We start from the raw sequence: 23,113 nt of genomic DNA, 5'->3' as shown, positions 1-23,113 counted from the left end.
GATACCTAGGGAATCATGGGGCGATGTTGCTAGGCGCTCTACCATGATTCGATGGGCAAGTCGGAAATTGTTGTTCCGAGTCACAAGGAGTTGTGAGCCCACGGCTAGCTGTATCCCTGAACCATTGAAGGTCACACAGAGTAATGGATTTTTAATCCCCGTTGAGATAGTTAAATTTAAAAAGTTAAATTTAATGAACAAAGAAGTTGGACTTCTTAATAAAGAGTAAGGGAGTAGGATTTCCTAAAATGACATAGGAATGGACATTTTTGGAAACCACTGAATTCGGATTCAGGAAAATTTATCTTGACTTTAAAATGTGCAGAAATGGTTTCTGTGCACATTGGTGAAATCGGTTTATCAATCGGAGTCACGATGAATTTTGTATTAATTTCTGAACATGCGGGCTTTGCTTGTCGGGCCTCAACTTATGACTAATGGGCCCTAAGGTGTTAGTGGCCTGCATTATAAATAAGTTATTGCAGTACATAAATTACACACAACTGGTCATAATTGGAGAGACAGTTTTCGAAAAACCCTAGCTCTCTCTCTCACACGACCGCCGCCCCTCCCTCACTCTGTCAGAGATTTTCCGGTCTGTAATTTTGAATTGCAGTCAGGATTAACGAATCAAATTCGTTATTCTCTTTGCAGAAAACTTCTGATAGATTTTCTAGTGCAATCTATCAGAGGGATTAAACCTCCATTCGTGGACCTGATTGAAGGAAAGATTATTCATCAGTTCCAGGGAGAGACAACAAGAGCAGAGAAATCTGTTGGAGTCCAGAATCTCGATTCGAGATTAAAGGTAAAAATTATATAATTGTTATTTAATTTTTACACACACAAATAATTTAATCGTAAGGTTGATACCCACACTATGGAATTGTTCCATATTAAAATTTTTAAACTTTCGCTGCACCGGGTATCAATCCTGATTGATCTGAACGCCGCGTGTTCTCCAACAGGTTTAGCAGTTTTGATTTAAAAAGCTTTGGTAGCATGACTGAAGAGTCCAAGAGGCGAAGACATTGCATGTCACAATAGTTCAAAAGCTCTTATGTATTTAAAAAGAAAATATTTACCTATGTTTATTTATGTTATGTTGTTACAATATTTTATTTACGATGCTCAAAAGTAATGGTTTAATTATTTTCATTTTCAGTCTTTTAAAGATGAGTTGGGATTTCAAATATTTCGTCTTTTAAATGTTTATTTTAGTTTGATATTTGTTATGAAAGTTTCTCGATTATTTTAAATGTATTTGATGTAGTAGTATGTTTATAGTAACTCACATTCCCTTATCCCATTTAAATATTTGAAGTAGGTTTTGACGTGTCGTATTTTAGAAGGTATTTGTGATAGGGTTGCTTCCGTGTTTCAAATATATTGTGTGTGGTGGAGTCACGAAATTATATTGTTACTAGTTATACTTTAAAATTCATTTTGAGTTAGCGTGATGCACTCCCTACATCATTTAAAAGTTATGAAAAATTTTATCACTCTTTTTTCGCAACTCTTTTATTAAATGTTTTAATATACGGGACGTCACAGTTGGTATCAGAGCAATTGGCTCTGGGAGATAGTTCGTGCATGCAATCTCGCCAAGGACTCGAATGCTCCTGCCTTCATGACTATAAGTTATATGTTTAATAATTTCAATTGTGTTTCCTCTTACAGTTATGATCACCTGTGATTTTCAACAGAAAATTTTCCTATGTTAGATGGATTTTTGGATTTGAGTTGTGATGAATCTGACTTGATTAAGAGTATCTTGGGAAAATAATGATTTGTTGTTCCAAAATATCAATTGAGATTTGTATTACTTTTTCATTTGGGTTAATAGGAAGATTTTATTATACTAAACTAAGTGATCATTTTTAGATTTAAGTCGGTATACTTGGGATATTATTGTTTGGATTAAAAGATTTTGTAAGGGCACATGATTTGTTGATGAAAATTTCTTCTTTGGACATTAAAGTTAAGATTATTTTCTGTTGGATATTATACTTTTACTATGAGAAATGTAAGATGATAATTGATTTTTGTTGGTATACTCTTGTTGTATGGAATAGGTTCGTTGACAAATAATGTTCTCGGTGATTGTTTCTTTGGACTATAAGAAGAATAATTTAGGATTAAGCTGTGACACGAAAATTTGCCGACATGTGAAATTACTTTTGGATTTCGCAAGGTTAAGTTTGTTGGAACAAGCTTATTTTCAAAATTAAGATTTTGAATGCTAGGCTTTAATGGAAGAATTTTAGAAATTGATTGAGTTTAAGTAAGCTCTATCATTATGACCATACAATATAAGAGAAGAACAACGAGTACAAGAAAATTCAAGAATAGAGAGAAAACATGGGGTGGATATTCATCGGTAAATACAAGGTACATGAGAAGGATAATCATAATAGTTACAAAGAGTAATATTGCAAATCTTATCTTGTTCTTCGAGATCTTGAGGAAATAACTTGTGATAGGGAGAATAAGTTGAGTGTGATTAAAAATAAGTTTGAGTGATCGTATTTATACGGTGAAAGAGAAGAAAACAAGCCATTTTGTTACCGTTTTCTTTGACCTTTAGCTAGCGTTGGGAGTAGGAATCACGTGTCTAAAGATTTTGAGGATTTTGGTGATCTGAATTAAGTCTTAAAGCAGATTCATGGCCGACATGAAAAGATATATTTCGATCTGAATTAAATCTTCAAGCGGATTCGTGGCAGATTCGAACAGATATGTTTTGATTTGATAAGATTAGAATTGCAAATAAAAACGATAAATTTTTATCAGAGTGCACAGCAGATTGTTGATTTATAAGACAATAATATTGGAAACTAGACATGTAAGTGTGGGATTGTATGGATTAGTTTAGAAAAATTTTATAATTTTGGAGATTGATCAGTCAAATTTCGAGGACGAAATTACTTTAAGGAGGGTAGATTGTAATATCCAAAAAATTAATAAACCTATTCATGATTTATTAAAAGAATTTTAAGTTATTGTATTTTATTATTCATGATTTAAAATTTATTATCAATTAAATATATTTTATTTGTTGTGTAAATGATTTAAAAAGTTGATGTTTCATATATTAAAATATATGTTTATTTGTTGAGTTAAATGATTTTATGAAAATTGATTCTAGACCGAGAAAACGAGACTAGCCTACGCACGAGATCGTAGAAAATAATTATACGAGTATTTTGAGTATAATATTGTTATGTTTTTGTTAAACGAGTCAAAATATATTATTATTTTTATCAGACAAGTCGAGACGTGTTTTTGTGACTGCGTTTTAAGCAATCAACACATGATATGTATTATTATTGATAGCAACGTTTATCCACACCATCCCTACTAATTAATGTAATTGTTCCCTTGACTTAGCATCTCCTTCACGTTTCCTTCCCCCATTTCTGCTATCATTAATCTTCTTCTTCATTCTTACTCCACGGTCTTCTAGCTTTGTAAAAAAATTCAAGCTCCGATGTAACGCCCGGTATTATTTAATTTTAATCCAAGAATAATTAATTTGGGAATATTTGGAGTTTTGATTTAAATTCTAATATTCTTAAATTGATTAGGATTGAAATTGAATGAAATAGGAAGTTGAGGACCAAATTGCAATTTTTGAATAGTTAAGGGGCTAAAGTGCAATTATTATTGAAGTTATCAGAATTTGAAAGTGAATACTCAGCATACACGTGTGATATAACACATATTTCATTAGATTTTCAGAGGCAAGAACCGTGAGGCAAGAACAAAGAACTCCAACCATTTTCTTCATCTTCAAATTGAGATATCTTTGGATTCGGGTATCCGATTTCGATTCCGAAAGATGTTCTGGAATCCTTGAAATGAGACCTTCAATTTGATGTAAGTTTTTTGTTCTTTCATTATGGTTTGAGAAGTCGAAACTGGCAGATATCAGATGTGGTTATGAATTGTTGTTGATGAGCTTCTATACCTTGTTTTCTTGAAGTTGGGTTGAGGAATGATTGTTGTATCATGTTCTTATGATCTCTGAGCTATGATTTGATTTATACCTGCTGATATGTTGAGGATTATGTTTGTTTTGAATCCTATACAACTGATATTGTTATAGTTGCGTTCGGGATTGCCGAGCTTATACCGATATGCCGTCAAACTCTTGATTTGAAATGGTTTGCTAGCTTGTGCTCGAGCTGCTGTTGAGGTGTATAGTAGCTGATATTTCCTTGGTTGTATGCTCTGTTTTCAGTGTATAAACAGGACACATCGAGCTTGAGAACATCGCCTCTGAAACCGATAGAAGAAAGATCAAGGTTTGAAGCTATTCAATAATGGAGTTTGAATGGTTTTAAGTGCAGATTTTGATACAAGTCTTGTGATTGTTGTGTTGGTTCAGATTTTGACAAGTTAGAAGACACCATACACATCACATTTGAAAGGTAAAAGTGGACTACTACTTGAATGGGATTATAACTCGAGATGGTTTGTATCGAGTTCCCTAAATCACATACTTATATACTTAATTACTTTTCTATGCTCTTCTATGATTTATTGAATGAGTATTAGATGTTAATGAATGCTCCTGTGATATATATTGAATTCATCTTGAAAGACTTATTCTTTGATTTTGAAATGAACGGAAACGTTCGAATAGACGATTTGAGTTATTATATATGTATGGCCTGGGTGGTTGAAAAAGCCTAGCGTCTGAAATGCATATGTAGTGGCTTCAAAGTCTAGAGAAGTAAGATAAGTAGTCCCACCTCGATTGGGAGAGTCTGTGGTTAGCTATGATATCTTCTTCTCAGGATCCCAACCGACGAGATAAGAGATGAACCTTGTTTTAAAACATGCATTGTCTTTATTTATATCATGAGCTTGATATATGTTTTATATGCATGTTTAGTTGCTTTTACTGGGAAATGTATTTCTCACCGAAGTTATCCGGCTATTGTTGTGTTGTATGTGTCATGGCAATAGGCGGGAGTGGAACCGGGCAAAAGTGAACTTGAAGGACAAGGGATGAGAAGAATAACGTGATGATCCGAGTGTTAGATGGTTTGAGTGAGCTGTCAATGAAAGTGTTGAATGTCATAAACATGATTATGTTATAGCTACTTGTACCATGATTTGTTGATAATAAGTTGTTGTCTTGTTTATGTATATAGGATTTGGAAAGATGTGTAAATCCTTAAGACAACATGATGTAGCATGATGATTCTTGTATGATATGTAATTCTAGCATGAGACTTTATTCAAGTATATGGTGATCTTGTTCTTATTTAACTATATCTTGTTTAGGATATATGTTAGTTGTGGTTATAAGATTGAATTGTTAGTGTTCAATTATGCCATGAAGTACTTGAACATGCTAGGAAGATTACATAGTTTGACAGCAAAAGTTCTGATCTTTTCATCTGGAAATGTGCTCGCTCGATCGGGTGATTCCTACCGATCGAGCGAGGCTGTTATTTCTTGGATAGAAACTTGAGCAGTTGTGCTCGCTCGATCGGTAGAAAATGACCGATCGAGCGATGCCATAATTTTGTTGCACCCGAGAGTTGGGCCTTTGTGCTCGCTCGATCGGTAGCTTTTTACCGATCGAGCGAGGTGCTCTGATTCTAAAAAAAAAAAAAAAAATTTTTGTTTAGACTTTGATTCTTGTTTGTTATTTATGATCATTTGATTAATGAGAGATTAGAACTCGGTCCGTCACAACAGGTGGTATCAGAGCAAGACAGTTCTGGACTAAGATAGATATCGAGTGGGGTAGATCGAGTCTTCTTCCTTACTTGTTTATTATGCTATGATTTATTACATGCTTGACTTACATGGTATAAATGCTAGCATGTTTTACTTTCAAGTATTTTATTACATGATGTTGTATTTATTTTATTTGAAAGTATGATTGATAATGATTAAAGATGCATGCTTATTGCACTATCTGACATGATACAAACATGTGATCTGTTGTTTACGACATGCTACATGATTATCTGAGTCGATTGGAAGCATGTGCTATCTGAATACCTTGATTATTTATTTATGATTGAATCAGAACCGAGTCTTGATAAGAGGTAAGATGATCAGAGGAGGATTGAAATAGATTTGATGATTCTGGTATCCTAACCCTTTTGATAATCAGATATGTCTCGACGACCAAACCAACCTCCTCTCATACCACAGGTTCCTACTCCTAGGCCAGAGCAGACAGTGCATCCTTTGCCAGAACAAACAGTAGTACCTCCGACAGTGCCTCAAGCTACTGAAATTCCGAGTAATGAACAGGGAAGTACTTCTCGAGATATGAATGATATGTCAGCTACTCCGATGGAAACACTGCTCAAACGTTTTCAATCATACCATCCGCCTACACTGAAGGGTACTGAGAATGCAGTCGAATGTGAAGGATGGCTTGATGATATGGATATTTTGTTTGATTCACTCGACTATGGTGATGAGCGGAGAGTCAGACTGATTGGGCACCAATTGCATGAGGTTGCGAAGAGCTGGTGGTTCACGACTAAGAAGGCTCTGGAGCATAGAGGAACAGTACTCACCTGGACAGTCTTCAAAATTGAATTCTATCAACGATTCTTTCCGGTGTCTTATCGCAAAGATAAGGGTGCAGAGTTTGCTAATTTGAAGCAGGGAAATTTGAATATTGAAAACTATGTTGCAAAATTTTCTACATTGCTACGTTTTGCTCCACACGTTGCTGACAGTGATGAGGCTATGGCTGATCAGTTCATTAATGGACTGAATCCAGAGGTATTTACTTTGGTGAACACAAGGCGACCAAATACATTTGCTGATGCCTTGAACAGTGCCAAAGGAGCAGAAGCTGGTTTGATACAACAGCGAGGAGCTTTGTATTCTGTTCAACCTCTGAGACAGCCACAATCTTCAGCTTCAGTCTCACAACAACCTCCTCGGTTTGAAAGTGGTGGCAGTAGCAGTGGCAAGAAGAAATTTTGGCAAGCTCGAGGAAAGCAGTTTAAGAGATCTGGGAGCAGTTTTTCGAGTTCGAGTGGGTCAAAACCGAAGTCTGGCATGGTTTGTAACAATTGTGGTGGAAGTCATCCGACTGATCAGTGCCGAGGCGTATTTGGGAGTTGCCATATATGCCATCAGCCAGGACATTTTGCGAGAGTGTGTCCTCAGAAAGGTTCCGGACAGTCACGAGGTTCAGAGTCATCAGGATCAGTGGCTCAACCTGGGAGGCAAGCCTCATCTGTCCATTCCTTCTAACCACCACACCCACAGCAACAACCAAGGCCAGGAGGGAGTCAGACAGGTAGCCAGCCTTCGAGACAACAGGCCCATGTCTTTGCATTGACAGAGGAACAGGCACAGGGAGCACCGAATGATGTTATTGCAGGTAACTGTTCTCTTTATGGTTATCCTGCCTATGTATTGATAGATACAGATGCATCCCATACATTTATCTCTGAACGATTTGTGTCATTACATGCTTTGCCTGCTGAATCTTTACCTGTTGTTGTATCTGTCTCTTCTCCTTTGGGGAAAGGTCTTATATCAATTCAGACAGTTAAGGATTGTTTATTAAAGTACGACGGTAATGAAAATAGAGATAGATTGTATTGTGCTTGGTTTGTCTGATTTTGACTGCATTATCGGAATTGATATGCTAATAAGTACAGAGCTACCGTGGACTGTTTTCAGAAAGTGGTGAGGTTCAGACCTGAGATGGCTGGAGAATGGAAGTTTTATGGTAAGGGTTCTCGTGCTAAGATTCCTCTGATTTCTGTATTATCCATGACCCGACTTTTGCAGAAAGGAGCGGAGGGATTTATTGTTTATGCAGTTGATGTTTTGAAAGCTAGCCCGAACCTGGCTGACTTACCAGTGGTTAGTGAATTTGTATCTTTAATTAGCAATTTGAAAGCTAATCGAATCGTTTCCAGGCATGGATCTTCCCAAGAAATTTGTAGTCAAAAAAATTAGAGACTTTAAAACCTCAATAGAAATAGGATTGTTTACAACAATATTATTAATAATAAGAATAACAATAAAGTAATGAGATCTTTAAAATGTTATCCAAATCTTATCATATCTAAAAGATTTAATGAGAGTTTTACCGAAAGAAGGATTCTTTCTTTCCCATCTCAAAGTTTTACCTTGTATTCTATTAATAGATAGACCAAGAGCCAAAATCAGTAGTGAATTGATCTTTCCAGGCATGGATCTTCCCAAGAAATTTGTTCTTCGATCGATGGATCATCTTCACGACTCAATATTGATTGGTATTCTGGTAAAACTTCCCCTAAAATCAGTCATCACATGCAAGCTTGTTTGCAAATCGTGGTATCATATCATCTCCGACCCGTATTTCGCCCACGCCTATAATTCTTTGGAGCCCTTTAAATGCAGTCTGTATTTGGATTCAAGATCTGATGAGATCTGTCTTATTGAAACTGGAAAGGAAAAGGAAGTTGTTGAAACATCCTTGAACGTGAAACGACGTCTTTCCACAAGAAAAGACCAGATGCTGGAAATAGTTGGCTCGTGCAATGGCCTGTTATGCTTCCTGGTGAAAACCCGATTACCAGACGATAGATATAAAGAAAACGTTTGCGTATACAACCCTTTAACGTGTGATTACATAGAGATTCTGGAAACATGCTTAGTGTATAAAAGAAAAGTTTCGGATTATGGCACGAAATTTGGATTTGGTTGCTGCAAGTATACGGGCCAGTGCAAGGTTTTCAGATTCATGCCAGAATGGGATAGAATTCTCTTTGGATCAACAATTCAAGGACAGGTTTTCACTGTGGGAGTTGATAGTAGATGGAGGGAGCACGAAATTGATGACTACTGCGAAATCTATTCCACACGTTGCAAATATCCTGTTGTCTTTAACGGAGTGCTTCACTGGCAGGGGGACGTATTTATCGACCAAACAACTAATATTATTTATACATTTGATCTTGAAGAAGAAAAGAGTAGAATAATCCATCTACCACCCACTTTGCAAATCATAGGGTGGATTATACCGCTTGTGGGAATATTGAATGATCATCTTTGTGCAGCTGAGATTGAGGATTTCTCTTGTGTTTGGATAATGAAGGATTACGGGGTTGTGGAATCTTGGACTAAGTATATAGTTTTGAAGGACCCGATTTCACGGAATCCACATTTTGTTTGCACCGGTGCTTCACATGCATTTTCTGAAGAAGAAGAAAAAGAAGAAGAAGATATTGACTCTGAAGAAGAAAAGGAGGAAATAATGGAGTCGCGAATCATATTTGCTTGCACTGGAGAAATAAAGCGCATATTTGGGTGGGAAAGTCGTCCACCTCTGCCATATGTTCCCGTCTGGAAAATTTAGGTACAAGATGTTTTTACAAGTTAATTAATTTTCTATGAATTTGTAAAAAAAAAAAAAAAAAGAAAAGCTAGTTTGTATTATGATTTTTTGTCTTGTGATATTACATTACAATGCACTCTTTATACAAGTCCCTTTGAGATTGTTATGATTGTATTAACTCTTTGTTCGTATTTATTTAGGGATTTTTATGGGTTTATTGGGGTTTGTTTTGCTTTATTTGTTAGCTTATTAGTAGGTGTCCGTTCATCCAGATGTTTTTTTTAATTCCCATTTTGTACGTCTATTGGATTGTACGTGTTGTGGCATGATGCATTGTAGAAGGCCTATTATATACCCCATATATTTTCCATGATTCCAATGCCCCTCTTTCATCGTTCTGTTGTAATTTATGTTTGTGCTTGCTTATAGTATTGCCCGTGTCCATTGTTTTAGTTCATTTTACATCACACAATTTGAATTCTTGTTTCATTCTAGCGCTGTCTTTGGCCTTTTAATATTTAATGATTATTTCATGATCCCATTGAATTTCTTGTTTCTTTCTGACAGTACTATAGCTTCCCCTTGGTTTTGAGTCATATTGAGAATGAATCTCTAACTGACCTTGTTTCATCTTTTTCTAGTCAAGGAACGTACTTACAAACCGTGTTCAATCCACAATTCCATGCATAATTTCTGAAAAAAAAGGGAAAATGAAAATAAAAATTTGTTAACTGAAAAATACGAAAAATAAAAAATAATCAATTTGTAATTAGTTAATAATTATTAGCCAAAAATATTATAATCATACATTTTTATACTAAATCTATCATAATAAAATAAAGTCATTTCAATCCAATAATATTATACAATCAAATTATGGATAATATATTAATTATTTAGTATAAAAATATAATTCTATATTATTAATATTATATATATATATTTATATATATTTAAATATATATATATATATATATATATTTTAAAATTAATTAATTCTAGAAAATAAGTATATGCAATGTGTGTGCGATACAAGATATTAATGAAGACAATGAGAAAAATGATAGTTGTTCTAAATTCGCCATAAATTAAAGAAAATTTGAGTACAATTTTTGTTTTGGGTTGAAAAAAAAAATTCAAAAAGACATTTCAAAAATAAAAAAATAAAAAAATGAATATGTTTGGGGTTAGGGAGGAAAATAAGAAATGTGAATGTAGCGAACCAACTCGTATCTATTATCTAATCAAAATTTAATTGAGCATGCATAATAATTAATTGAAAGCTTAACATCGAAAAGTAAATACAACAAATCCAGTTAGCGGAATACAACCGACGATCTAAATTTTAGTAATAAATCCCGTTTATACAACCATATCGAAATAGGATATGAAATCCCTGACCCTAACCCCTAGCACTCACACTGCTGTTGTGACACCTGATCTGACTCCTGCAATGAACCGCCCGCACCGTCGAGCATAAGACCTGCCCCGCCACATCGGTATCCAAGATACACAAACACAAGGGCGTAAGCGACTACGTTCAATACGAAAAAATAATATATAAACAGATATGAAGCATAAAAATGACTTTAAAATTCTAGTAAAACAGTCTGCTCAGGGGCGCCAATGAATATACAACACCGTGCTGGAGAGCGATTTCGCGGGGCACTCGTATACTTCCTTATCACTCAAACATCAGTCTTGACCGTCGCGGCGTCTCACAGTGATAAACAAAATTATGGGGGCTGAGCCTCCTCATACACTCGACCCAGCTCTCATGAGATGCAGTTTATTATAAAATCATGCATGTTCTAAAGCAGTAAAACATAAAATATAAAGCACATACAAATACAACACATAAATTCATATATCACGCCGGCTATCTCGATCAGTACTTGCGTACCTCTATCATAATAGGAAAATCCTAGTACACTGCTCTAGGTTTCAAGCCTACAAGTTAATATTATCATATATCACTATCAATGATCTAAAAGTCTTAATTAAGCTAATAGATACTCCTATTATTTTTAGGAGCCCAAAGTTATACTTTCGTTCATTGTCAGTCATTTGATGTCGATTGTCCCAACTCCTGGACACAGCTACCTTTCGAACGATTCGTCAACTCCCGGTGATAGCCTAGAAGACTAGGAACCGATTATATGGACTAAGAAGCAAGAGAAAATGATAGGAAATCGGTGCAATAAATGAGCTCTCGGACCATCTATTTATAGAGCTCGATCGAAGCCTTCGATCTGCACTTTGGAGCCTCCGATCCGTGCATGCCTGCCGCGTGTCCTGCCAGCATATTGAAGCCTCCGATCGCACATCAGTGACTTCATCCTTACATCACTATTCTGACATCATTGTGTTCAGCCGACTGCCAGGGTTCGGAGCGTCCGAACTCCAATCGAACCATCCGATCGGAATGGAGCTTCCGATCCTCCAAACATAGCTTCCAAACTGCCCATTTAGCTAATTATTTAATTTAATTATCATTAAACCCTTAATCACCATATTTTGGGTACGAGTCACTACATTGAATTAGTTATAAATTGGAACCTGGAACCGTGAAAATGTGAAGGAGTGAGGTGAGAGTTTAAAAAACAGATCAAGACACCAATTAATTATTCTACTATATATCCTAAAATTTAATAAATAATAAAGATTGATATCAATAATAAAAAAAAGCTCTAAACAAAAGTAATTCACAATCATTATATATTTCCTTTTCTTCGGCCATTTCTAATATTTCAAAATCATTACAAGATTTATTTATTATAAAAATAAGAGAATGGAATATTGCATGAAAAAGAACAAAAACTTCAAATTTGGGAACAATTGAAAATTCTGTACCGAAGTTTGTCAATTGTCCTCAACAATATAACATTATTGAATATATATTCAATAAATCAAAAACATCATAACAATATAACATTCATTTACCAAGATATACTTTAAAAACAATTTCAAGAACAAAACCCTATAAAAATTGGGGATAATTAATTTAAACCGAGGAACTGTCAAAATTAAATACGAAAATTAGGAATAATGATGTGAATGCTTCGACAAATATATTCAAACAAGAACGGTAGCAACACATTTGAGTCACAAAACCCTAAAAATAATGGAAACACATAAATATTAAAGATTAATTCGTACAATGAGGACCAAAATAATTTCTCTAAACGAACAATTTTCTCAGTTACTCAAGACAAATCATATATAGCAGCCGATTTAACAAATTAAAAACAGGGTTCACCTATTTTTTTTATTTCTCCGCCTTCTTCACAATGCTCGATTTCTTATACTTCCTCACTCCACAAGCTCTTTCAACTGACTTATCTTTTGACTGTCTGCTTCGTCTCGTCATCAGTGCCATTTTTTGAGCTCAAAACCTTGTCGCAAAAGATCACTGCTTTTCTGCGAGAAGAATCAGTTGGGGGAGGGAGGGAAACTACCGATCGTCTCGGTTTCCTGGTTTTTTTTATTTGAAAATTAAAGTGAGGGGTAGCGTTGGATGTTTAAATCATTTTAGGGGCATTTTGGTATACAGACCAAAATAGAGAGTTGTAACAAAAAACAGACTTATGTCAGGGATTTAGAACAACAAATTCCTAAAACAGGAACCGATGAAAAATTCATGTTATCTCAAATTCCCCCATGGAAAAATCACAATTTACATGCTGAGACGTGGAGTGCACACCATGTGCGAAGATTCCACGCTTTACCTTCTCGAACAACACACGAGTCCTTGTACAAAATGCCAGTCATATAACCTACACGGTTTTCATGAATATGCGAATTTATTATACATATCGACATGCATGCATTGCATTATATTTCCGATGAGATGGTCTCATTTTTTATATATGTCAATTTTATTTATATTTATAATAATAAATAATATTTTTGGCATAAAATGTAATAATATTTTTTAATGGATAACTCATATAAGAAATCTGTCTGAAAAAATGACATTTGAGACCGTTTTATAGGAATTTTTGTTTTACCATAATATATACTAGCGGATGACCGATGACATACACGTTATTTTGTGTTCTATAAAAAAGAATGAATAAAAAATGAAGTGTTTTTTTAAAAAATTAAAATAAAATTATTAACTTTTAAATTGTCATGTAGGAGATAAAAATAAAATATATAAAAAAATATAGTTAATTTGATAATACGATGGGTGTTTTACGAAAATCCAAAATCACACAATTAATTTCTCCTCGTATAGTTAATATAGGGAACTCTTGCATTATAATATATACTCGCGACGGAGCACACGCATTGCATGTGGAACATATTATATACAAATATAATGTATTGTATATTAAATAATTTGTTAATTTAAAAGTGTTTTTTTATCTATATTTTTTTAAATCTAAAAAAAATTAGTTAGTAAAGAGTACACACACTTAATAAGATAATAATAATAAAGATAGTAAATATAGTAAATATATATCTATATATAATATTTTATATTATCTCTATAGAACAAATGTAATTTGAATGAAAGAGAACAACATAAATAAATATAGAAATATGTCAAAGTATGTAAAATATTAAAGATTTTGTGTTTTTGGGTTAGTTGATGGAATAATTAGAGAGAAAAGGGGATCGAAAAGAGCAAATTGAGGAGGGTGAGAACAGTGGAAATTAATAAAATGCTGAAAAATCAAAAAAGTTTCTTCATCCATCATCATCATAATAAATTATTATTGTTGTTGTTATTTTGTATGCCCCTATAAAACTGCGACATAAGTTGGTAAGTCATATATATAACAAAAAATTTTATGAGATGTCTTGAAGGTCATTTTTTTAGACTAGTATCTTATATGAGTTATTTATTAAAAAGTATTACATTTTATGTTAAAAGTATTACTTATTATTTTCGAGGGAAACTTGTAAAACTTGTAAAAATATTACTTATTATTATAAATAAGAATATGATTGTTTCGTCTCACATGTATGAGACCGTTTCATATGAGTGTTAGTCATCATATACATAGTTAATGCAAATTTTATTTTATGAGACAATATTATGAGTTCATGTTGTGAGATAGATCTCTTATTCAATCCGATTCAAAGAAAAATAATTCTTTTTTTTAATCTAAAATATGGTTTAATTTTCTAATAAGTAATCATCTAGAGCCATGAAACTGTCTCACATGATTAAACTCACTCAATTATTAATTATTAAATGATAAAATATATATATTCATCAAATCATATTTTTTCGATTCCAGAATAGTCATATACATATATATACTAGAAAAGTGCACGTGCGCTGCACGTGGATGACTAACGGTTGAAAACATGATCACGAAATTTAGATATTATTTAAATCTGTTTAATAATACTATTTTTAGGAGTATTTATCAATCTAAATAGAACAAAACACATTAGATAAAAAAACAACGTGCATTACAATAAATCATATATATTCACATATCCAAATATGACACTTTTCAATCCGTGTTTTTGTGTGATTTTGATGTGAGGAAAACTTTCTTCAAGTCAAAAAAATTACTTCATTCGTCCTAATTATATAGAACTATTTTTTCACACGGATTAAGAAAAAAAATATTGGGATACAAATTTTGTACAAACTCCTTATTCTATCCCTATTTAATTTATTTAAAAAATGATTGCATAATTTTCAAGATGTAGTTAATAAGGATATATTAGTCAAGGAGTGTAATAAATATTATGTTGAATCCGATATTTTGGTGATAACAAACAACAACTCATTGTATAGGAATGTGCTGCCAATCCTTTGTATTTCAGGAATCTACTACAACTCCTACCGCAACCGTCTAAACCCTTCAAGTTATCTACCGGAAGCTTGTCAACCGCCTTTGTCTCTCGACCGATTGCAGTCACAAGCCTATCGACTGGTTATTCAAACCAGCAGAGGATAAATCTCTCTACCGAAAGCTTGTCAACCGCCTTTGTCTCTCGACCGATTGCAGTCACAAGCCTATCGACTGGTTATTCAAACCAGCAGAGGATAAATCTCTCTACCGGAAGAAAGTCAACTGCTTATCAAGACATCTCAAGACAAATACTTGAGACAAGACGTTCTTTGCAAGATCTTTTATTAAAAGCAGAACCAGCGTATCAGAAGATCTGTTGACTCTTGCATCGAGACAACAGGTTGCACTAAAATGGCAAAAACGCAGAATGGCTACAGATAAAGCATTCGACCGTTTATACCAGTTTTGGACTCTGGAAGTTATCTGCATCTAAAGAAGTGTACGATCTTCATACAGAATCATCAACGTATTTATGAAGCATTAAATATGCATTCAATGCAGCATCAGAACATTCAAAATAAAGACGTTGATGATTGACCTATATAAAGGGAAGATTGCTCAAGAAGTAAAATAGAGAAGACAAGCAACTCGAAAAATCTCAATCAACTCAATCACTTGAATACTATCAGAAGTCCTCATCTGATATACCAAAGCAATACTTGAGCACACTATCAAGATCATTCACTTGCTGCTCAAATAAACCCTCGCCTACAGTTTACATATCTGATCTTCAAGGATCATCCTAGGGTTTCCAAGCTTCTCGACCGCTCTGCAGTTTGAGAAACTCAACCGGACTGTACTCATTATTGAAGAGACTTGAAGCTACTCTGAAAGTTTCCACCAGTCTGATAAGAACTGAGAATCTTATCTGTGTAAATCTAGGAGTTTCGGATTAGGCATTGGATAAGTCCTAAGTCTGAAGTGGGTGTATTGCAAGACGTTGTAATAACCAAAGTCTTCTAGTGAATTCCTTCCTAAGTGAAAGAAAGGGAGACGTAGAAGGATTAAGCCTTCGAACTTCCATAAATCGTGGCTCAGTCTTTACTGCATATTTATCTTATATATTGCTCTTACATCGTGTTATAACTTGCCTTTGCATCACTAAAACCTCTGAACTATTTCCGCACTTTTTAAGTTGTTCAAACCGTTTTAGAAGTTGAGAAAACAGATTAAGTGAACTAAACTTCACTTGATCATTTTGAAAAGGAAGAAGAAAAGTTTCAGAGTGTATTCACCCCCCCCCTCTACCCTCTGAACCGATCCCAACATATTACTATACATTTGAGACAAAAAAACAATGTGACCTATATAAGTTGACAGATAGAGTTTTTTTTTTCATTAAATTAATACTAATAATAAATAAAACCAATAAAAATAAGGGTAGTACTACATGTACACGGATTTTTATACGTTCAATTAAACATTAAACTTAAAATTACATGATTATCCCAATACTATATTTGAAAAAAATCTTTCAAAAATGCATCAGAGATAATCATGTAATTTTAAGTGTAATGTGTAAACGTGTAACTCTCCGTGTACATGTAGTATTATCCTAAAAATAATGTAAAACCGATTGTATGACGCTTACCAATAGCTATAGCTGGTGGTGACGGTGCAACTCAAATCTTTTAAACTGCACAACTCAAGCTCTATGTCTCGAAAAATTTTATTAATTAAAAAAATGATCATATTAATGTTAAAATAAAAACCCTAAAATTGTTATTAAATTCAATATCACTCATGTTTGTGCGAAATTTTCAACCATTAAAAACCTTTCTCTATTTTTTTAGAGTTACATAATATAAATAGTTAATTTTATGTCATAATGATTCTTCTGTAAATTAATATTGATGTTCATGGGAAATAAAATTTCTCATGATATGAATTAAATAAATATGTGTAATAAAAAAACATATTTTAAAGACAAAAAAATATAATATGTATTTTAAGAAAAAAAGATTCAAACGTCATATGTAATTTTTTTCCCTATAATTAATATTTATTATGAATATTATATTATATATAGTCTACACTAAATTCAAAAGTAGAAAGTAATTTATATCATTTAAAACTTCTCATTAATTTCTTTTTCTATGAATAAAACTTAAAATAAATCAAACTAATAAAATTATAGTGATGATAAATGTTAGAAAAATTTACAAAAGCACACTTAAAATCCAAATGATCTGAATACTCATATTCATTGGAAAGACGCTCTAAAAAAATGACATATATTGACATATTTTAAAGGCACTTGTGGATTTTTTTTAGTGTTTTTTTTAATCTCTTTATTTTACTTGTGGCTATTAGGCAAAAATTATATATAAAGGTTGAAAAACAGAAAAATCTGGAAGCCAAAAAAAAAAAGAATGTAGACGTCTTTATATCCTTAATATCGAAGTAAAAATAAAATACAAGAAAATGAATGACAAATTTATTTATATTTAGGAAGATGAGCAGGAAAAAAAAATTACATTAATTTTACAAAAAAATGGATAGCTGGTCATAATAATTAACACACAATATTTACCGAAATAATTAAATGCAAACACACGCTTCGAATGCATCAATAAATAATCCTTCCGTTATACATCAAATAATAAAAAATTAGACCTTATTTTTTTCTTAGAAATATTATTTTCTACTAAGCACTCAAACTACAAGGTTATCAAATTTAGTGGAGTTAAGTATATTATTAATGACTATATTAAGTTAGTACAGAAAATGACATAAACAACCTTATGAATCACAAATAAATTATAGATAGAAGAATAATATATATAAATAAAATTGAAAATAAATCAAACTAATCAAATTATAGTGCAAATAAACATTAGACAAATTTACAAAAGTGCATTTATAATCTACATGTTTCACTACCCAGTTTCATTGGAAAGAAACTAAAAAAAAATTGATATTTACTGACATATTTAAAGGCACTTGTGGATTTTTTTTAATTTTCTAATTTTTCCTATTTTTTTTATTTTACTTGTGGCTATTAGCAAAAAATTACATGAAAAATTACTTTTTTTAAAAAGTAAAATATGGAAGCGAAACCAAAAAAATATAGACGCCTTTATACCCTTCATATTGAAATAAAATCAAAGACACGAAGATGAAATCAAAATTTATTTATATTTATAAAAAAGGGGAAAACATTAGTTTCACAAAAATTAAAGTGGGTAGTCGGTTATAGTAATTAACACACATTATCGAAATAATTAAATAAAAACACACGGATCCAAATTACTATGCATTAATAAATAAACCTTCCACTATACATCAAATAATAAAAAAATTAGCTCTTATTTTTTCCTAGAAATATCATTTTCCATTAAACATTCAAACTACATGGTTATGAAATTTGGTGGAGTTATTTATACTATTCATGACTCTATTAAGTTTCTGCAAAAAATGATATAAACAACCTTATGAACCAAAAATAAATAAGAGGGTAAAAGTGGTAACAAATCAAACTCATATATTTATAGTTGTAGTATAGATTATAGTATTAGATTAGATAAAGATAAAATTGATCACAAATCAAAATCATATATTTATAGTTATAATATAGATTATAATATTAGATTAGATATTAGAGATATATAATAGATAAATCAAATCAAATAAGAAAAAAACCAAATAATAATGCACCAAATTTTTATTTTTTATTTGAAACAGTGCATATCAAATAAAAACAAGATCAAATAAAAAATAGTAGATGCACAAAATTTTAATTTTTTTCTATTTGAAAGAGTGCATGATATACTTTTTCAAATGATTTACTTAATTAGTTGAAGAGAGTCGCATAAATAAATAATTGAAAAAAACACATTAATTATGAAGTATTAATGGAAAAAGGTAGCCATGTAAATTCACAATTAAAATTACATATTATAATATAGATTATAGTATTAGATTAGATATTAGAGATATATAATAGAGAAATTAAATCAAATAAGAAAAAAACCAAATAATAAATAGTAGATGCTGGACGCACAAAATTTCCATTTTTTATTTGAAACAGTGCATATCAAATAAAAACAAGACCAAATAATAAATAGTAAATGCACAAAATTTTAATTTTTTTTATTTGAAAGAATGCATGATATACTTTTTTAAATGAATTACTTAAAGTTAAAGAGAGTCACATAAATAAATAATTTAAAAAACACATTAGTTATGTAGTATTAATGGAAAAAGAAATGCATGTAAATTCACAATTAAACTCACATATTTATATATGTAATAGAATAGATTAGATTAGATAAAGGTAAAATTGTTCACAAACAAAACTCATATATTTATAGTTATAAATAATATAGATTATAGTATTAGATTAGATATTAGAGATATATAATAGAGAAATTAAATCAAATAAGAAAAAAACCATTTTTTTTTAATTTGAAACAGTGCATATCATATAATGATCGGATGGACACTATGCAAGCTACTCTACTTGCTCAACTAGATGCAAAAATTGACACTATGCAAGCTTGCCTTGGCACTCAACTCACTGAGATCATTCTTCGACTCAACCAAGGTGATGCCAAAAGGGGGAAGAAGAGCAACGTAGAGCAGCAGAGGCAAGAAGACGTGAAGAAGAATCCAGAAGAAAGGAAGAAGCCGACAGAAGAAGAAGAGAAGGCGATAGGTCAGGAGGAGCCAATTGGTTCAAAAAATGAACAAATTGTTTCTTCCTTACTTATCGCAGCTGCATCTCATTGTTGTCTTTCTTCAGTAGGTGTAATAAGAATGCTTATTGTAATTAATGAAATTCATTCTCTCAATGAAGTTCATTTTAATGTTTTCATATTGTTCTTGGAGCACTTAAGTTTTGTCATCACCAAAAAGGGGGAAATTGTTGAATCCGACATTTTGGTGATAACAAACAACTCATTGTATAGGAATGTGCTGCCAATCCTTTGTACTTCAGGAATCTACTACAACTCCTACCGCAACCGTCTAAACCATTCAAGATATCTTCCGGAAGCTTGTCAACCGCCTTTGTCTCTCGACCGGTTGCAGTCACAAGCCTATCGACTGGTTACTTAAACCAGCAGAAGATAAATCTCTCTACCGGAAGCTTATCAACCGCCTTTGTCTCTCGACCGATTGCAGTCACAAGCCTATCGACTGGTCATTCAAACCAGCAGAGGATCAGTCAACGGCTTATCAAGATATCTCAAGACAAATACTTGAGAAGAGACGTTCTTTGCAAAGATCTTTTATTAAAAGCAGAACCGGCGTATCAGAAGATTTGATTGACTCTTGCATCGAGACAACAGGTTGCACTAAAATGGCAAAAATGCAGAATGGCTACAGATAAAGCATTCGACCGTTTATACCAGTTTTGGACTCTGGAAGTTGTCTGCATTTAAAGAAGTGTACGATCTTCATGCAGAATCATCAATGCATTTATGAAGCATTAAATGTGCATTCAATGCAGCATCAGAACGTTCAAAATAAAGACGTTGGTGATTGACCTATATAAAGGGAAGATTGCTCAAGAAGTGAAAGAAAACAAGAAGGAGACAAGCAACTCAAAAATCTCAATCACTTGAAGTCCTTATCTAACATACTGAAGCAATACTTGAGCACACTTACAAGATCATTCACTTGCTGCTCAAATAAACCCTCGCCTACAGTTTACATATCTGATCTTCAAGGATCATCCTAGGGTTTCCAAGCTTCTCGACCGCTCTGCAGTTTGAGAAACTCAACCGGACTGTACTCATTATTGAAGAGACTTGAAGCTACTCTGAAAGTTTCCACCAGTCTGATAAGAACTGAGAATCTTATCTGTGTAAATCTAGGAGTTTCGGATTAGGCATTGGATAAGTCCTAAGTCTGAAGTGGGTGGATTACAAGACGTTGTAATAACCAAAGTCTTCTAGTGAATTCCTTCCTGAGTGGAAGAAGGGGAGACGTAGAAGGATTAAGCCTTCGAACTTCCATAAAATCGTGCCTTAATCTTTACTGCTATTTATCTTACATATTGTTCATACACTGTGTTCTAACTTTGCATTACTAAAACCTCTGAACTATTTCCGCACTATTTAAGTTGTTCAAACCGTTTTAGAAGTTGAGAAACCAGATTAAGTGAACTAAACTTCACTTGATCATTTTGAAAAGATAGAAGAAAAGTTTCAGAGTATATTCACCCCCCCTCTACCCTCTGAACCGATCCCAACAAAATAGTAGATGCACAAAATTTTAATTTTTTTTTATTTGAAAGAATGCATGATATACTTTTTTAAATGAATTACTTAAAGTTGAAGAGAGTCACATAAATAAATAATTAAAAAAACACATTAGTTATGTAGTATTAATGGAAAAAGAAATGCATGTAAATTCACAATTAAACTCACATATTTATATATGTAATAGAATAGATTAGATTAGATAAAGGTAAAATTGTTCACAAACAAAACTCATATATTTATAGTTATAAATAATATAGACTATAGTATTAGATTAGATATTAGAGATATATAATAGAGAAATTAAATCAAATAAGAAAAAAACCAATTTTTTTTAATTTGAAACAGTGCATATCAAATAAAAAAACAAGACCAAATAATAAATAGTAGATGTAAAAAATTTTAATTTTTTTTATTTGAAAGAGCATGTAAATATCAAATAAAAAAACAAGACCACATAATAAATAGTAGATGCACAAAATTTTAATTTTTTTTTTTTTGAAAGAGTGCATGATAAACTTTTTTAAATGAATTACTTAAATTTTTTTTATTTGAAAGAGTGCATGATACACTTTTTTAAATGAATTAATTAATTAGTTGAATAGAGTCACATAAATAATTGAAAAAAAATATTAATTATGTAGTATTAATTGAAAATGGTAGACATGTAAATTCACAATTAAACTCGCATATTTATATATGTAATAGATTAAATGAATTACTTAAATTTTTTTATTTGAAAGAGTGCATGATACACATTTTTAAATGAATTACTTAATTAGTTGAATAGAGTCACATAAATAATTGAAAAAACACATTAATTATGTAGTATTAATTGAAAAAAAACATTAATTATGTAGTATTAATTGAAAAGGGTAGACATGTAAATTCACAATTAAACTCGCATATTTATATATGTAATAGTAGATTAAATGAATTACTTAAATTTTTTTTATTTGAAAGAGTGCATGATACACTTTTTTAAATGAATTACTTAATTAGTTGAATAGAGTCACATAAATAATTGAAAAAACACATTAATTATGTAGTATTAATTGAAAAGGATAGACATGTAAATTTACAATTAAACTCACATATTTATATTTTTTTTATTTGAAAGAGTGCATGATACACTTTTTTAAATGAATTACTTAATTAGTTGAATAGAGTCACATAAATAATTGAAAAAACACATTAATTATGTAGTATTAATTGAAAAGGATAAACATGTAAATTCACAATTAAACTCACATATTTATATAGATAATAATAATAATAAATATATGTAATAGATATATATAATCTAGCTCTTTCCTTTTTAGATTTGCAATACGAGTTAAAATTTCAAAATAGCCCTATCATTTCGGCTTAAACTTGTGAAACTATCCCTGAAGTATTTAACATGGTCAAGATATAACTTTGAAAGTATTACATGCCATTTTTGATTTTGTTTTAGAAATCTCACCTTTTACGTATGCCCCAAGAATATATTATATAATTATAGTGTCGTGTACTCGTGTACGTAATTTATATATTATTATATTAGTTTGAAAATTTAATCCGTCCAACTACGGCTGTCTCACCTCATAAAATAAAATCATATAGCATGAATCCATTTTATAGAAAAGTATATTTTTTAAGTTGGGTTTTAGTTTTAAATTTATCTTTGAAATTATTTTCAGCTGTTGTATCCAAACTAACAAAAATACTTTTTGTTTGTTCCATGTTAATAAAATATCTAATAAAGTGTCGGCGATTAG

The 23,113-nt window shown here is 31.9% G+C and overlaps 1 protein-coding gene and 1 long non-coding RNA gene across 2 annotated transcripts; both read left to right on the top strand.

The window, feature by feature from the left end:
- Window positions 1-3,745: 3,745 nt before the first annotated feature.
- On the top strand, window positions 3,746-4,443 carry LOC140865516 (uncharacterized). Its single transcript, XR_012144628.1, has 3 exons — window positions 3,746-3,879; window positions 4,244-4,307; window positions 4,391-4,443. It is a non-coding gene; the product is annotated as an uncharacterized lncRNA (long non-coding RNA).
- A 3,754-nt stretch (window positions 4,444-8,197) lies between these two features.
- LOC140871018 (F-box protein At3g07870-like) lies at window positions 8,198-9,080 on the top strand. The gene is made up of 2 exons (XM_073273469.1): window positions 8,198-8,902; window positions 9,048-9,080. Exons 1-2 carry the CDS (start codon window positions 8,198-8,200, stop codon window positions 9,078-9,080), a joined length of 738 nt encoding a protein of 245 aa, XP_073129570.1.
- The last annotated feature ends 14,033 nt before the right edge of the window (window positions 9,081-23,113 follow it).

Source organism: Henckelia pumila, chromosome 1 (assembly GCF_033568475.1).
Source record: "Henckelia pumila isolate YLH828 chromosome 1, ASM3356847v2, whole genome shotgun sequence".
In the NCBI taxonomy this organism is placed as follows: Eukaryota; Viridiplantae; Streptophyta; class Magnoliopsida; order Lamiales; family Gesneriaceae; genus Henckelia; species Henckelia pumila.
This window is presented reverse-complemented; position numbering and strand designations above follow the sequence as displayed.

Coding starts and splice junctions, on each gene's coding strand:
- LOC140871018 (XM_073273469.1), top strand. CDS start 8,198: ATGGATCTTCCCAAGAAATTTGTTCTTCGATCGATGGATCATCTTCAC. Junction 8,903..9,047: donor TGCTTCACTGGCAGGGGGAC/GTATTTATCGAC, acceptor ATCTTTGTGCAG/CTGAGATTGAGGATTTCTCT.